At 56.6% G+C, this 16,405-nt stretch overlaps 6 protein-coding genes across 6 annotated transcripts; 3 read left to right on the top strand and 3 right to left on the bottom strand.

The window, feature by feature from the left end:
• Window positions 1-209: 209 nt before the first annotated feature.
• On the top strand, window positions 210-2,407 carry CH63R_06314 (Major facilitator superfamily transporter; the record flags this gene model as incomplete). The annotated part of the gene is made up of 9 exons (XM_018301289.1): window positions 210-374; window positions 447-875; window positions 936-977; window positions 1,028-1,408; window positions 1,465-1,506; window positions 1,554-1,713; window positions 1,806-1,961; window positions 2,026-2,294; window positions 2,357-2,407. The coding sequence occupies 9 exons, from the start codon at window positions 210-212 to the stop codon at window positions 2,405-2,407; spliced, it is 1,695 nt and encodes a 564-aa protein (XP_018159139.1).
• Window positions 2,408-2,906: 499 nt separating this feature from the next.
• On the bottom strand, window positions 2,907-4,727 carry CH63R_06313 (FAD binding domain-containing protein; the record flags this gene model as incomplete). The annotated part of the gene is made up of 4 exons (XM_018301288.1): window positions 2,907-3,554; window positions 3,631-4,004; window positions 4,071-4,342; window positions 4,429-4,727. The coding sequence occupies 4 exons, from the start codon at window positions 4,725-4,727 to the stop codon at window positions 2,907-2,909; spliced, it is 1,593 nt and encodes a 530-aa protein (XP_018159138.1).
• Window positions 4,728-5,219: 492 nt separating this feature from the next.
• Window positions 5,220-6,329, top strand: CH63R_06312 (Zn 2cys6 transcription factor; the record flags this gene model as incomplete). Its single annotated transcript, XM_018301287.1, has 1 exon — window positions 5,220-6,329. The coding sequence occupies one exon, from the start codon at window positions 5,220-5,222 to the stop codon at window positions 6,327-6,329; it is 1,110 nt and encodes a 369-aa protein (XP_018159137.1).
• A 1,286-nt stretch (window positions 6,330-7,615) lies between these two features.
• CH63R_06311 (RNA recognition motif-containing protein) lies at window positions 7,616-9,123 on the bottom strand (the record flags this gene model as incomplete). Its single annotated transcript, XM_018301286.1, has 2 exons — window positions 7,616-8,817; window positions 8,928-9,123. 2 exons carry the CDS (start codon window positions 9,121-9,123, stop codon window positions 7,616-7,618), a joined length of 1,398 nt encoding a protein of 465 aa, XP_018159136.1.
• A 1,560-nt stretch (window positions 9,124-10,683) lies between these two features.
• On the top strand, window positions 10,684-11,175 carry CH63R_06310 (40s ribosomal protein s8; the record flags this gene model as incomplete). Its single annotated transcript, XM_018301285.1, has 1 exon — window positions 10,684-11,175. The coding sequence occupies one exon, from the start codon at window positions 10,684-10,686 to the stop codon at window positions 11,173-11,175; it is 492 nt and encodes a 163-aa protein (XP_018159135.1).
• A 591-nt stretch (window positions 11,176-11,766) lies between these two features.
• CH63R_06309 (uncharacterized protein) lies at window positions 11,767-13,714 on the bottom strand (the record flags this gene model as incomplete). The annotated part of the gene is made up of 2 exons (XM_018301284.1): window positions 11,767-13,442; window positions 13,624-13,714. The coding sequence occupies 2 exons, from the start codon at window positions 13,712-13,714 to the stop codon at window positions 11,767-11,769; spliced, it is 1,767 nt and encodes a 588-aa protein (XP_018159134.1).
• Window positions 13,715-16,405: the final 2,691 nt, after the last annotated feature.

Raw genomic sequence — 16,405 nt, 5'->3', positions numbered from 1 at the left:
CAGAGTGGGTCCCTTGGCGTCCGTCCCCGTCCCGTGTCCGCCTCCGTCTCCTTCACCTTCCCGGGGCGGTATAATCTGGCTGCAGTTCTGCCAACTCACATTCTATATTTCTGCAGAGCCTAGGTATCGCACCTGCCTTCCACCAAGCGAATCCCAAAAACAGCCCAAAACTTGTCACCGATATACACACCTGGCCACATTTTCCGAACATGAGCCCCGATACTACGTCGCCGGACCCGAACGGGTCCCATCCCGAGAAACATGCAGGCGCCGTGGATTCGGGTTCCCAGAGTCCCCCCGAGAATCTGAATGGCAGCACCAACGACGCGTCTTCCGTCGAAAAGACTAATCCTCGCAACATTCATGGCTGGAAGGTGAGCAAGCCCCCAGCCCTGATCTGGCATCACGTTGCACCTATGCTAACATGATCCGTTTGCCTCCCTTAGTGGGCCGTCGCTTACTCTGCCATGCTCTCCACCACCTTCCTTTTCGCCCTCGATAACACCATCGTCGCCAACATCCAGCCGGCCATCATCAACGACTTTGGCCACCTCGAACTGCTGTCATGGATCGGCACTGGCTTCGCCCTCGGCACCATGTTCATCCTGCTCTGGGGCAAGGTATATGGGGTCTTCAACATCAAATGGGTCTACATCTTCAACATCTTCCTGTTTGAGGCCGGCAGCGCCTTGTGTGGCGCTGCTCCCAACATGGAGACTCTCATCATTGGCCGTGTCATCTCCGGTGTCGGCGGCTCTGGCATGTACTCGGGCACCCTGACCTATGTGTCCGTTTTGTCAAACGAGCAAGAGAAACCTGCGTATCTTGCTGGTAGCACTGTGATTTGGGGAGTTGGCAGTGTCCTTGGCCCGGTGGTGAGAATGCGACACTTCTGAGTTACGTTCCCGATCGTGTACTAACTCTGTGTGCCTTAGGTCGGCGGTGCCTTTGCCGCAAGCAGTGCCACCTGGAGATGGGTATCTCTCCTTCCCTTACTGCAATGTCACAATTTCTAATCAATGGCTAGGGATTCTACGTCAGCCTCCCAGTGGGCGCTGCCTTTATCCCGGTCTACTTCCTGTTATTCCCAAGCGTCGACCCTCATCCCACCAAGACCCTAGCGGAGAAGTTCCGCCTGGTTGACTGGGTCAATGCTGTTATCTTCCTCGCTGGCTCCGCCTGTCTGACCGTTGTTCTCACCTTTGGCGGCGTCGTCTACCCCTTCCGGTCCGGTACTGTCATCGCGTTGTGGACAGTCACGGGCGTCCTCCTGGTCGCCTTCATCGTCATGCTCAAGATGCACCCACTGGTCTCCAAGGAGAATCGTCTCTACCCTGTGCACTTCTTCAAGCAGCCGACCCTGATCAACATGCAGCTTCAGGTATTCCTGTCGTCAGGAATTATCCTCGTAGGCTACCCCCACCCCCCCGCCGCCATTTCGGACATAGAGCTGACCGTTCCAAGGCCATGACATACTTCATTCCGCTCTACTTTCAGTTCGTCAAGGTAAGTCCCTAAGGAGACTCGGCTGTTCGGGAGCTGACTTTGTTTAGGGTGACGGGGCGCTTGACGCTGGCGTTCGTTTACTTCCACTGATCATGTTCATGGTCGTCGCCTCCATGGTCAACGGCTTCCTGATGCCGAGATACGGACTGATCCCTGTCTGGTACATCGGAGGCAGTTCCCTTGCGCTTATTGGAACCGCTCTAATGTGTAGGTCCTTTCATATATCCTGTCTACTTGATATTCTTCTCGGAGCTCTTGGAAGCACGGAGAGCACACTGGCCCTAACCGTCCTCCCACAGTCACCGTGAATGACACGACACCCAACGCCAACATATACGGCTACAACATTCTCGTGGGAGCCGGCACCGGATGTTATATTGTAGCTGGTTTCGCTATTGTGCAATCTCTAGTCCCTGGTTACGACGTTGCAAATGCCGTCGGCGCCATGACCATTTGTAAGTTCTGTCCTTTCCCAGACCCTTCCCCGTACGGAGAGCTGACACAATCCATCACGCACAGCCCAGGACCTTGGCATGGTTCTCTTCCTAGCCATCAGCGGAAGTCTTTTTCACAACATAGCAGTCGACAAGGTCGGCAAGGCCCTCCCGGATGTCTCCCATACCGAGATTGGCAACCTCATCGCAGGATCGACCAGCAGCGCATTCCAGGCACTAACAGACGCCGAGAAGGCCCTGGTGATTCCCGAGATCGCGAGTGCCATGACGAGTATCTGGGCGTTTTTCCTTGCGGCAGCCGCTCTGAGTGTGGTGTGCTCTCTGCCACTGCTAGTAAGCATCTATCATTCAAGCTTTCCATTACCGTGCAGTTGTGGCCCTAACGTAGACGGCAGAGAACCAAACTCGGCGGTGGCAAGAATGCGCCAGCAGTCACTGCGGCGTAAGAGATGATCCAGTGACCGAAGTCTCTGGAAGGAAACAAAAGGACCCAAGTGAAGATGAATCACCTAGGTTGACTTCAAGTTTTTTGCCGTGTCACTCAACCTTGTATCAGAGTAATGGGCAATGAATGAGCATTATCACTGTTTCTAAGAGGTTCCCATAAGTCTTTAGGTACTTGCTCAATAAGAAATGAATGTACCTTGTAATGCATTGTAAACATTGGGTAGTATGAGTAAACTCTTGACATATTTTTCAACCCTCATAAACCCTGTTCCAGACTCTAAAACAGTCCATTCCAAGACCAAAGCCAGTCAGGTATAAATATCGCGACTTTGGTGTTGAATCTTATCGTACTTAACCAACGCAATGCATTAGCGTGAGAGCCTGAATTCACCCGTTAATACCAAACACTCGCAGAGACGAATTCAGACCAGACAAAGTTCAAGACGATAGACGATCGAACTGAATTTTCATTCTCTCATCGCGTGTGTAATGACTCTTCTACTCTACCATCTGGTACGTTCCATTCCCGCTTCCCACCAGATGCCATACCTCCCTTCCAAATCCAGGAATTTGCTGGCTGGAGAACGCAAGATGGAACATCCAAGTTGCTACCCACAAGACCGTCAAGACTCCAAGCACCTGAGGGAAGACAGCCTCAAAGCCTCCACTCCAGCCGCCCCACGACACCATGAACCGGCTGCCACCCTTCAGGTTCTCATCCCGCTTTCCACCACGGCCCGTCTCCCGCACCTCCCGCTCCTTTTCAGCAGCCATGGTGTCCTGCCACCCCAAAACACCTCTCCGCTCCTCGAACTCGACATAGCTGAGCTTCGGAGCGGTGACGCACAGCCCTGCAATGTTCTTCGCCAGCGTGTCCAGGCCCACGAAGGGCGTCAGCCACCGCTGTACAAAGTACGCCTTCCATCCGTCGTAGGCCTGCTGCCGCGTCAGATCGCCGCCGACCTTCACGATGGCGCGCGCGCGGTCGACGCGAGCATCCTGGTACTCGTCTCGAATCGCGTCACGCAGCTCGACGTCACTGGGTTTCTTGTTCGGATGCCTGACCAGGAGGCCATGGATAGTGTTTGCGAGAGTGACGGCGTCTTCCATTGCTGTGTTGCCGCCGAGGGCCGAGTTGGGAGTGACCTGCCATGATGTGAGCATTATCCCAACCATGTTCACGACGAATCACAGAGCAATGGTGGAAGGAGGAGGGGCTTACCTTGTGGACAGCGTCCCCGGCCAAGATGATTCTCCCAAAGAACCAGTGCTTCAACACGCCCTCCTCGAGCGAAATCATCTGTGCCTTCAGCCTCCGTTTCCACAACTCCCCGAATACGACCGTCTCCGTGATGGGACACTCGGAGATCTTGCTCACGAGTGCCTCCATATCGGCCTCGTCATACCGCCTACGCGTTGGCCAGGTACACTGCTGGTCCTCGGGAAGCTTGCTGTGCACGATAATCGAGATCCAGTCCGGTTGACAGAGGAGAAGGAAAGAGAATTTGTCGTTCGAGGTTACCTCCATATCATGCGCGCCAAGTCCGGGCACTGGCGAGGATGACATCACGATGGCGTTGTACTGGGTTACCATGGCTACGAGAGCGAGTTGTCAGCGAAGGCCATAGACCTCGATTGCAATCTGGTTCGCGCAGTACTCACCTCGCTTCTCTTCAACCGTGATCATGCCCGGGTTCGCCTCGTTGGCCTTGTCCCACATGATCTCGCGAACCTTGGAATGCACGCCGTCTGCACCAACCACCACATCACCGATGAAACTACGCCCGTCCGCCAAGACGACACGAGTCTTGGAGTTCTCTTCGATTATTTCCTCGACACGTGCTTTCTCATGCACCTTGGACTGGTCTGGTAACTGTTGATAAAGAGTGCGTAGGAATAGTTGCCGATCAAGCGTTCTAGTATCGTAGCCAGCGCTGTGTACGACAGTCAGAGAGTGCTCTTTGCCAATGGCTTCCACTGGCGTCAAGGGTGAAGGAAAACGGCCAGGTAGATTACGTACAACTCCCTTACAACCCCGAAAAAGTCATTCGAAGCAAAGCTTTTGCCGGACGGGTCGCGGCAGTGTGCGCCGCCCATGGTATCGCATATGGCCAGCACGGCATCCAGACAGCCCAACTGGTGCAGGATTCGGCATCCGTGCGGCTGCAACGTGATGGTAGTTCCGAAGCTCGGGGCCACGATGCCCTTGTCTAGCAGGACAAAGTCGACGCCTGCTTTGTCAAGACAGTGAGCCAGTGTCAGGCCCGTGACACCGGCGCCCACAATGATAACTTTGAAGGCTGACGAGCTGTCTTCCATGCTGACGGGCTATTTCTGCTTAATGACGGACCGAAGTAACTGTTGCTGAGAAGGCGGGGATTTCTCACGCTCAGCAGACACAGCTGGAGTGAGGAAATATCAGAGTTGAAATGTGTCTGCTATATCAATATCATTGGAGTCGTGGGTCGCAAGGTCTAACACGGAGACCTCGGTCTTCGGACGGGTCCACCGGCCTTGCGGACCGGTCGGGTGAAAGGCTTATGGTGCCGGGAAACAGCCAATCAAAGAGGGGCGGCCGTTCGGCCCCGTCCTTTGGCGCCCGGCTCGGCCGACGCGACCGGACGGACAGTTGGAGTCCGTGACGGCCGGTGCAAGAAATCATTTTCTCTTTTAGTGGAATGATCAGACGGCGAGACAGTCACAGTAACAATAAGCTTACAGAGCCCAACAGTCTTTTAAAAAAAGGGATTCGCTCAACTTGCAGCCAGGCACGGACCGACACATCAACTACACAACACCATATCTTGCATCATGTTCGAAACATCTAGAGCACAATTCTTCTACCTAAGTGCCCTGGGAATATGGGGCCTCTGGGGTTACGCATTCTTCAACGGCATGTTCGCGCGCCTCGACACAGTAACCCGAACTCTCCAGTTCCCAGACAATCGCCACCTGCGCTCCACGTACACGGGTCTGGCGCCCCTCGACGCCCAACTCACCCTCCTCTCGGCATTCTACGATGTCCTCACAAATTCTCTCACATCCGGACCGCGTCTTCTATTCTTCGACATAATGTACGCCGTCGCATGTGCCAATCTCTGGGTCCTCGTCGAATCCCGCCGCCGGGGCGTCCGCTCCTGGTTCTTGAGGTACCCGGCCTGGGCGATGGTGCTCTGCAACGCCAACGGCGCTGCGATCGTGTTGCCGCTCTATCTCTACCTCGTCTGTCGCAGCAAGGCCCGTTTGCGTGATGCCTCGGTCCCTTGGCACCAGGCTGCGGCACTGCCTGCGACGACGTTGGTGATTCTGCTTCAGCCGCTGCTCGTCTTCGCGCCGGCGTGGACGGGACGCGGCGGGACGCATCTACACCACGGATGCATCGCACTCTTCCAGGTGGCTCCAGTAGCCGTCTTGGGATTCCATTTCGGCCTCTCGTCGATTCTGCCTCGAAAAAGTGCGGGCACGTCGCAGTCGTCGATGCGAGATTCGAAGAGGTGGATTGTCGCATCTCTTATACTCGCCGGCACCGTCGCCTCAGCCGTTCACTTCTATACTGTGGCCGGTGCGCTGCTTATACGCGATGGCGACGTATCGTTGGTCAGATTGTTTGTTCCGGCGAGTGGCTTCGCCGATCCGATCGAGTCTCTGTCGAAGACAAACGGACTGCCCGCTGAGTATGCCGCGCTGTTGGAGAATCTTCACTTATTTTCACAGTGGGACTGGATTGTGGTTAGCCTCACGAGCATAGTTTTTGCGCATCTGCTTCTCTCACGTCGGGATGGCGTCGATAGAGGGAAGCTGGGGGAGGCCAACACGCCGACCGAGGTTCAGGAGTTGTTCTACCTCACCGCAGCTACGGCGGTTCTCGGACCGGGGGCTGCTGGATCATTTGCACTGGCAATCCGTGAGGCAAGGGTATAAGTCGTTTGTGTTTACGTCTTGAGAAGAGGCACAATCTCCGTAGACAAGCAGCTTATTCAACTTGGCCTGATGTTCATCTGTACTTCGACAACATGCACCGATGTCAAGAGCAAAACCGACTTTCAATGCTATCCACACCAGCTCTCTCTCTCCCATCCTTGCTCCACCCCCCTCTCTCTCAAGCTAGATATTCAAGCATGCCTCTACCCGGAATGACCTGTATCCTTAAGCCCGACTACCGCTACTGCGATGTCAACCCGGGCTCTGGCTTCGTTGGCTCCACTGCAAAGCCGGGCACTCGCACGGTCTCTTCCACAGTCTTTTGGCTCCGGTCGTTTGAGTCCTCCGGAAGCTTAGAACGGCGGAGTGTCCGTCTTGAACAACATTTTACTCCTCCATTCTATTGCAACCGTGCAGCTTTGCCAGCAACCGTGGGTTCTGTCCGTCGGGCACTTGCATTCACAGCTCCCGGGGAACACGATGCGCCTCCTAGAGCCTAGCTGGATGCGCTCTGTCTGCTCGGGGATCTGTTCAGCCTTGGTCTGCGGGAGAGATCATTACATCAGACAGGGAACGCAGTACGAGCTACTTAATGGGTTGCAAAGCTATCGGCGTGTGGACTGCCGCGCAGGACAATGCGCGCAGCATCGTAGAAAAGACCAACTATAACGTTGCAGTTTTCGGTTCTCGCGCTCGTAGTCGAGGAAGGACTAATTGAATAGGCTAACTGGTCTGTCGCCGGGCGACAAGCCGTCGTGGGCGGCGCTTACCAACCCTGTGGCTGTCCTCTCCTTTCCCTCGGGTGTGGTTCAAGGTGACATAGTAGAGGTAAACTGCCGCACACTTTGAATATTTTATGCATCGCATCTGCAAAAAGAAGACTCTAAAAAAACTGCTCCTCCCTTAGGGACCTGAGATAGTTCATAGCACCTATAGCGCTCAATAAACTTGATGACAATCTGGAAACGTGGATACCGCGCCGTAACCAGTTGGGCGTGAGCCGAGAACATGTAGGATACACCTCTCAATCGAGAAGAAAACTTACTACTTGATGAGGAAGTCTGCTCACAAAGAAGGGCCCGAGACTCAGGTCTCCCGCTCAACATTGGTGATAACAGTCTAGGTTACCCACACAGCTAGAACCAAACGACATTCTACATTTTCAACCCCCGCCGGTCAATGTGCATACATGTCTGGACATTATGCAGTTCACGACAACCCACTCATTAACACCCTCGACGGAAACCAAAACCTCTGGAACAAATTACCGGCGACGAAGCTCTGAATCACCCAAACTTCTTCTCGAACTTCCTAAACATCCCCGTGACCCCCTTCTCCAACCGGCCCATGTTCTGCTCCAGCTTCCCCGAGGGGTCCTGCTTGCCCGCGTAGCCCTTGTACTTGTTCGCCTCCATCTCCGTCGGCCGGTACGCCTGCGCGTGGATCGAATAGTCGAACGCGCCCGGCTGCTGTTGCGGCGTGGCGGTGCCGTTGCTGCTGGTGTACGAATACTGCGAGAAGCCTCCTGGCGGGACGACGGGCGGCGCCGCCACGGCCGCAGGTGTTGCTGTCGGGCCGGGGCTCGTGACTGGCTGCGTGGTTTGCGGTGTTGTGGACGGCGGCGGGGTAGTCTGCTGTTGTTGAGGGAGCGGCGGCGGCGGAGGAGGCTGGAAGCCCGGCGATGCGGGAAATGGGCTCGCGTACGGGTTCGTCAACCCGGGGGACGCAAGGCCGCTTTGGAGGGTTTGCACGGGCACCGTGGCTGCGCGCTGGAGCCCCGGATGAGCGGGCGGTCCACCAAAGTGCTGCTGCTGCTGCGGTGGTGGAGGGGGCGGCAGGCCCGCGCCGCCGACGCCGACACCTTGAGCGCTCTGGAAACCAGGGGGCGGGACGAAGCCCGGGGAGAACGGGGCTTGCGCGTCGTAGGCGACGGCAGCGGCCAGGGGGTCGGCGATGTCGTCTTCCGGGGGCGGTGTCTTTTCCCTGTGGCGGATGACCTCGGGTGCTGCCGGGGCCGCGGGGTTGTATGCCATTGGCACGAAACTCGCAGGCTGCTGCGGCTGCTGTTCGGGGGACAGGACGGCAGACGTCGGAGGAGGCCCGGGGAAGCTCGGCGGGGCAGTCTGTGAGGTGGCGTTGGGCGAGCCGTAGTTGGGATCCGATATCGCGACGTGCTCGAGCTGCTGAACCACAGAGCTTACAGGGGCCGGTTGGTGGACTTGGTGATGCTGCTGCTGCTGTTGGGGCTCGTCGAGGATCTCAACCTGCGAAGGCGGGAGGACGAAACGGATTCCGTTGACGAACTGCAACGCGTCCTCGGCCTTCCAGAAGTAGATGTCGAGCGAATGGAGCTTGTAGTGATACTTGTTCTGGTTCTGGGGGTCGTAGGTCGGGAGGTGCCATTCCAACTGGTCCGTCGTCTCGCCGACGATGAGCGTCACCAGGCAGTGGTGGTTGTACGAGTATCGGACGTGCGTCTTGTCCAGGACTGCGAGGCCACTGTCAGCTGCTGTCCCCCGTCGTCGTCAAACTATGCTAGCCAGGGGAGAAGGCTTCGTGGAGAGGTTGAGCGACGCAAGATGGAGAGGGAACACCCACATCCGTCAAAGGCATCTTGGTCTTCGGTGCCGGGCTGGTTAGCAATCTCGATACGGGCGCGGCGGTCGGTTGCGTTCTCAAACAGGTAAATATAGGACCCCTTGTCGAAACGGTGGTGTGGTGGGTTGTTCGTCGGGGGGCCATAGAAATAATGGACGTCTCCGATGCTGGTGAGGGCGAGAGGCCAGTCAGCCATCTTTGTACTTTGTCCGTCGGCCGAAGCAGTCGACCTGAGAGCGAGCCGGTGGTTGTCGTTGCCCCCCAAAAAAAAGCACAATGGCAGCTATTACCCGGCAAACTCGATGGTAAAGAAAACTCACAGAGTGGCAACATTCTCCTCGCCCGGCCGGGTCGCCATGTCTTTTTACCCCTTTTTCTTTATTACTTCTTGTCCCAGCTTCCCGAGCAAGCAGCTCCAAGAATAGCCTTCTCTCAAGGGTAGCGGACGATGACCCCCGGCGACCGCAATCAAAGTGCAGCAATGATCAGATCGAGGAGGCACAGAAGAGGCACAAGCGGTGGAATTACCCCGCCTCGGTCAGTAGCCAAGGGCGGCAGCAGCAATTGAGCAGGGCTAACGGCGGCAGCGGTACACTCGCTCAAAGAGAGAGAGAGAGAGAGAGCCGTCGAGAACCGACAAGGACAAGAGCTTTGAATAAGGGGTTTCGAGGGGTTGTGTATGTGTGTGTGTGTGTGTGTGCCGGTGGTTTCAAACGAGGTTGGATATCAGGCCTTTCGAGATGGAAGAGTAAAAGTAGAAGAATGAGATCCCCAAGCTTTTGGAGCTCCTTCTCGTGCCCACCCCGTCCTCTCCCTCTTTCCGACTTTCCTCTTTGTCCTTTATCTTTTGTACCACTCGGTTACCCAGACCGCAAAAACGCAGACGAGAAACGAGAGGGGGGAGGGGAAAAACCACTAGGTCTTGCGACCTCGCGCCGCCCGCCGCAATCCCCCTCCGACGCCAACCCAATCCCATGCCGCCGTCTCACAAGCTCCAGCACGCGTGCCGGCGTGCAGTGCGTGCTGTGAGATGCATGGGTGGTAAGCTGCAGGTTCCGGTCGCATCAAGTGGTCGACTCGGCGCTTACAGGACGTTGGCGCGAGCCAATCACAAGCCCCGGCCGGGGGTGACGAAGGGGGAAGAGGAAGTGACATGATAGACTGGAGTAGGGGACGCATCTCCCCAGTTGGTCAATGGTCGGTTCCGTTCCCCTCCCCCCTTGGCCGCCGGAGAGTGGAGCCATCCAACGCCGTGAAGCACGGACCCGGCTCGCTGGGCTTGCAGCCCACTGATCCAGTGGGAGCACTAATTACTTAGGTACTGAGCAGCGAGCACGCACCACCACTGCAACCTTGCCTTAGTCATCATTCAACGTCGGTCCGCGCCTGGTGCCCAAAAATTTGGCGATAGCTTCCCTATCGCGATTGTCAGGTGAGCGGACCAATTCCTTGCGTGCAACTCCTGAGCCCCCCTCCTATAGCCGACGCGTAGCACACTCCTTTCGCAGCCCCGGCCCAACGTCCGATCTGTCTTGTGAGATTCCAATTGACACCGGCTCGGTACGGTCCACTCCTGTCAATTTGCGCCTACGAAGCCTAACCGGCTAACTAGACTGTCCTCATAGAATCCGCGACTGACCTCGATTCCTGCTGCGAAACCTCAACGAGCCGCCTCCCTCCATCTTCCTCCACGAACCACCCCCCCCAAAACAATCTAAAAAGTCCCCGAGCCGACGGCTCAATCAACCAGTTCAAGATGGGCGGCCTCATCAACGTGATCAACATGTGCTCCCACCTCCAAAACGCCTCCCGCGCGCGTCTCGGCATGACCTCGGTCATCAACACCAAGCAGAACCTCAACCTCGCCCTCGCCCTCCACCGCTCCGGTTTCATCTCCTCCCTGCACCGCGGCGGCCCGACCCCGCCCGCCCCCGAAGACATGAGCAAAGACCCGGAGCCCGTCACCTCGGCCAACGTCGCCACGCGCCGCCTCTGGCTCGGCCTCAAGTACTGGAACAACGAACCCGTCCTCAAGGGCCTCCGCACCGTCACCAAACCCACGCGGCCCATCCGCGTCAGCATCGAGGACCTCGAGCTCGTCGTCCGCGGCTTCAACAGCAAGAACGGCCTCGTCAAGGGCCTCGTCCTCGGCGAGTGCCTCTTCCTCACCACCGACAGGGGCGTCTTGGAGGCGAGGGAAGCCCTCGCCAGGAAGGTTGGTGGCATGGTCCTGTGCCGTGCGAGATAAGTCGGGTCGGGAAAAGAGGAGCGGACGCGGTTGAATTAGAGCAACGATGACCATGGCCACCACGCAAGGGATGCTCGGGCCTTGAGAAAGCAAATAACAAGGAGTCTTTTGGGAATGGAAAGTAAAAAAATAAAAGACACCAAAAGGGCAGCGCCTCGAAGCCATCCCGCGGGAGCCCTGTAAGGAGTATTGTCCTCCGTATACTGTACAAAATATGTATTCTAGAGAAGACATGAACAGACCATTTTGCGCTTCTTCGTTTTGCCTTTCCATTTGACGGGTTGACACATAGTTACCTATGTACAATCTCGACAGTCCACGAAGGAGATTGTTGAACAGAGTCATAGACACTAACAACGAACTATAAGGAATGCTATTGCGAGTTGTATTCATTCTCTATAACTAATTTTGGGTCCTGTACACCGGCCGGCTTCTCCCTCCCCACTCCGGAACCCGAAAAAGGAAAGGAAAAAAAAACTCTCCCGAACGAAGTTGGTTACGCCTTTCCCCCCCCTCTCAATCGGTCAGGTATCATGGCACACCCTAATGGTTCTAAAATTGTACAGTCGCGGTTGCCACGCTTCAACTGGCTTATGCGGTCTCAAGCTTAACTTCTGTGGCCGCATCGCCGGGAGTGGGTGCGGGAGCCGCCGCCGCTGCTGTCGCCTTGTCCTCCGCCGCCTCCTTCTCGTCGGCCAATAGCTCTTCAAACTCATCAGGGCTCTTAAGCTCGTGATCCTCGGCCTCTCCGTCCTTGAGCGAGAGCTCCTCAGTCTGCTGAGCGAGGGTATCGAACTCGTGCCCCTCGGCGCGCTCCTCGACAACCGCCGTAAGCTCAGGCGACGCAGCCGCGGTCTCCTCAGCGGGGACCTGAACCTCGGCCTCTTTCAAAGGGCTAGCATCGGCCTCCTCAACGATAGGCTCCGGCGTAACCGGGGCCTTGGCCTCCGGGGTTCGGGGGGCTTCAGCCTGTTTGGCAAGCTCGGCAGCCGCCTCTGCCGTCTCGACCTTGGCGGTCTCAGGCGCAACCTGCTTGATGGGAGCCTCTGCCTTCCTCATGAAGGGGCTTCCAGTGCGAGATGCCGCAGGTCTGGAAAGGGCCCTCTTGGGGCTCCTAGAGGCAGAAGACTTCTTGCCACTGCTGGGCCGTGCGCTCCGGCTTCTGGGAGGGGTAACGGGGGCCTTCTCTGTCAGCTTGGAGCTGGAGCTGGCCGTGGGGCGCATCATGCGTGCCAAAAAGCCCTCATCAACCTCTTTGTCCTTCTTGGTAATGGGGTGGTCCTGAAGGGGCTTCTTTGGGGGCGGTCCAACGCTGGGTCTGGCGCGGTTGATGACGGAGCTTTGGCGCTTGAGAGTCTTGGGGGCACCAGTCGCGCTGGCTCTGCTAGCTGGACGGCCCTGGTTGCCGGAGGCGCGTGAGAGAGTCTCACGGGGGGCCTCCTTGACCTTGGAGACGGACGCAGCAGTTGGAGCCATAAGGGAAGCAGGCAGCTTCACGGGCTTTGTAGGCGACTTGACTTTGGGCTTAACAAAGCCTGTGCCGCCAGGGGAGACCTGGACAGGAGCAGGCTTCTTGTTCGATCCGGCAGGCTTCACACCCGACTTTGGTGTGGTTGTTGCTGTCTTCTTGGAAGTGTCTTGCTGAGGCTTGGGTGCAGTCTTGGCGCTGGCAGTTCCTGCAGTTGGTGCCTTTGCCGTTATGGGAGATCTAGTAGGCGTCTTTGCCCTTGTAATTGTAGCGGGAGGTGCCAACTTGGCAGGGACCTTCTTGGCAGCCTTTATAGAGTCTTTGGGGGCCGAGGTCTTGGGGGCCTTTGCTGGGGCTGCGCCATTGGAAATGGTGATGATTTCGGGAGACTTTTCTGTCGGGTCGCCAGGTTGGAGCTCTGGTGTGGGTGTCTCAATATCGACATGCTTGTCGGGGTTGTGGCTTGGGTGGTCGGTCAAGGCCCCCAAGTTTTGCAGTACAGTCCCATTTATGGGCTTGTCTGCGTCTGGACGACGAGGGGACTCAGGAATGGGACTGCCAACGATGTTGGTCTTGTAGCCGCCGGAGGTGTCCTCGGTGGCCATGGTCTTATCCGAAAGGCCAGATACGGATGCTTCACCCTCGGTGTGGCTGCTGAGACGTCGCTGGGACAAGCTACCACTCGAATCGTTGCTGGGATCTCGTCGAAGACCCATTCGTCCGTCCTTTTCGATGGCCACAAAGCTGGTTCGGATTTTGGAAAGGGGACGGGCGGAAGGAGGAGGGGTTTCGGTGCCGTCTGCAGAGGAATTTCAGTCAGCAGAGCTCCAGAGACAAGAGCAAACAGATGGTGTTTGTGGGATGACTGGGCAAGGCAGCTGCTACCATGTGTTTGCGTGAGGGAAATGTGTCCAGAAGGAGACATCCTCGACTTGCAGCTGCACCCGTGGATCGGGCTGGACATGAACAAGTGGACTTACTGGAAGAGAGACCGGGAGACCTTCCGCGATCGGGGGGACTCGAATCGGCCTTTTGCTCGAACATGGCCCGGAGGTTCTTGACGGCCGACATGGCTGCAGTGCTGGGTCGCCACCGAGCGACTGAATTCGGGTGCAAGCGCTGGGGGCCGCAAGGGATGAGGGGGAGAGTTGGAAGTCGCGACAGGGCGGATCGAGGTTGAGGAAAGAAACGGCGGTGGGACGCGGGCGCGCAAAAAAAAGGTGCGACACGATAGGTAGGTTGGCTACGGCAGTTGACTCGGAACGGGCGTGTTTCCAGAGCTTAAGCGCATGCCGAGTCTGTCGTTGCGTCTTTCGGACGAGTCGGAGGGCAAGCACGAAGTCGCGACACACAAGCTTGCTGAGGGAGGAAGTTCGAGATGCGGGCACGAGGAAATCTCGTCGGCGGTGTGTCACTGCAGCGAGGCAGTCGGCCTTGACGGGTGTGTGTGTGTGTATGTGTATGTTGGAATTTGTGGACGAGGTTGGATGGAGAGGATTGGCGAGTTGCTATGACAGCTGGAGATGCATGATCGACAACAGCGAGATTCAAGCAGAGCAGCGTAGACAGGGAGGAGAAGGAGGAGGTTGCGGCTGCGGCGTGGGCGTGGGCGTGAGTGTAAATGTAAATGGTTGAGCGTTGTTGTGTTGTTTGTATGTCTCAGCCAGAGTCTCGTCCGTCTCCAGGCCTCGGTGGGCGCGTTTGTCCGCGGTTGCAGTCGTCTCGACACAGGCTGTAGCAGCGTCACAGGCGTAAGTGAGTTGCAAGGGAGAAGTTGCAGAGAGTAACAGTCGAGACAAGTCGGTCGGGGAATCGGGACGTAGAGCGGAGCAGAACAGTGCAGAGCAGAGCAGAACAGACTCGGACTGAAGACAAGCGGACAGACGGACGGACTTCAGATGAGGGTCGAGAGGTGGTTCGAGAAGGGGAAGTGAGGTTGCTGTCCTTCAGGGCTGGCATTTAAATTACGGGCACCCCATAATCATATTCATAATCCGAACGGGAAAGGGACCGGGTCGATGGACGATGAAGCGGGAGGCCACTCGTTTACCTGTTGGAGCTTTGAATTCTGTCCTATCCTTTTACCTTTTACATTCATATTCCCTACCCATGTATTACCTAGGTACCGCAACAGTTCCCCCCCCTCCTATCCTCCAGCACCAATCTTGTCTCTGCGCTGCGAGTGACTACTGACTGGTGATGCACCGTCCATGAGAGAGTGAGAGAGAAAGAGAGGGGGTATGCGAGCGATTCAGGGGTTCCCATGGATGCACATGCTCATCCTGCTACTACGCTACGCTACCGAACGGATACAAACACTAACACCACCAAACCGTCCCGGCGCCGGTTGGTCGAGCGCACGGAGATGCTGCAGCTAAGAGCTCCCAGTCGCGTCCCCGATGTAATGTAGGTACCTCGCCGCGTGTTGCAGTAGGTCAGGTACCGATCGACCGACAGACTGACGGAGTGGATCCCTTTTGTGCAAAACAACGGTGGGGTTATGCATCTCGACGTTCTGGTGTAAGTGGACGGACATGTGCGCGCTACAGGCTACAGCTGCCACCTGGACATTCCCGCGCCCCGTCCCTCGTCTCGCTTGTCGAAATCGCCTGCAGGGGGGGGGCCTCAAGGTGGGAGATCCATTGGCCCAGGGTGTCATTTGATTTTCTGTCATGGTTCTGGAAGAAGCTCATTAACGGGTAACGGTTCGCCAGTGTTGCCTTTCTGAAGCCTTCTCGGTGTCTGCCATCTGCCATTTGTCATCTGCCATATGGACGGCTGGCTGTGTGACTCTTGATTTCGTCAATTTGGGGTGGGTGGTGATAGGCCCCGGGATCTCATTACAGAGTACGGAGCAACACCCTCTACGACCCCCTTTTTTTCTCGTCTGCTCCGTCTTCCCGCTCCCTCTCCCTCTTTTTCTGTCGAGTCGAGTCGTCAGACATCCCCAAGAGACAGGCAGAGGCTAGTGACTGGCCCCAAGCCCCATCAAGCCCCCAATGGTCAATAGAAATGGGAGGCAGGCGGTGTCAGTACTCTGCAGACACCAGCCCAGCCGGGTTGAATATGGGAGAGATAGAGAGGAGAAAACGCCGGTGACAAAATCTGTAACTCGCAGTCTGGCCAACGCCGGAACGCGCTAGCTGAGACGCGACAACGGACCGTTGCGCTGCGGTCGGTGTCGCCTTTTTTCCTCTTGTGTCGTCTTGTGTCGTGTTAGTGTTGCGTCGAGGCGGCATCAAACGGTCTCCCATCCTCTTTCTTTGTTCTCTTCGCCAACAGTCCCTTCTCCCAACTCCTAGTATCCTGCCGCTATTAAAAAAAACCCCCCCATCTAATACTGACTAACTTCAATGATACTGGCCAGCCCTTGTCCTGTCTTTAATTTCACCACTAATCCCGTCTCTCATTATTCGTCACCCATTGTGGGTAGCGATTGCGGAAGAGTACAGTTCTAGCCACCGTCCTCACAATATTTGCCCTCTTACTCTGCTTCTTCGTCTTCCAATTGCTTGATGGCACCCTCGACCACATTGATGTCCTCCAAAGGTTGCCACCCGTCCAATTCGTGGTTTTCGTCTGCATCTTGTCCATCGGGTTCGGGGGTCGGCCTATCCGGAATCCCAGCAGCGCCAAGCGTTTGGGTCATCAGACATATGCGGTGGCGAGGTCAACATTGAGTGCCTTTCCTAAGACCGTCTTCTTGACGTAGCTGTCGACGTGCAGTATCATCGCTTTGACATTCTTCAGGCATTGAAGCCC

This window comes from Colletotrichum higginsianum, chromosome 4 (genome assembly GCF_001672515.1).
Source record: "Colletotrichum higginsianum IMI 349063 chromosome 4, whole genome shotgun sequence".
Taxonomy (NCBI): domain Eukaryota; kingdom Fungi; phylum Ascomycota; class Sordariomycetes; order Glomerellales; family Glomerellaceae; genus Colletotrichum; species Colletotrichum higginsianum.
This window is presented reverse-complemented; position numbering and strand designations above follow the sequence as displayed.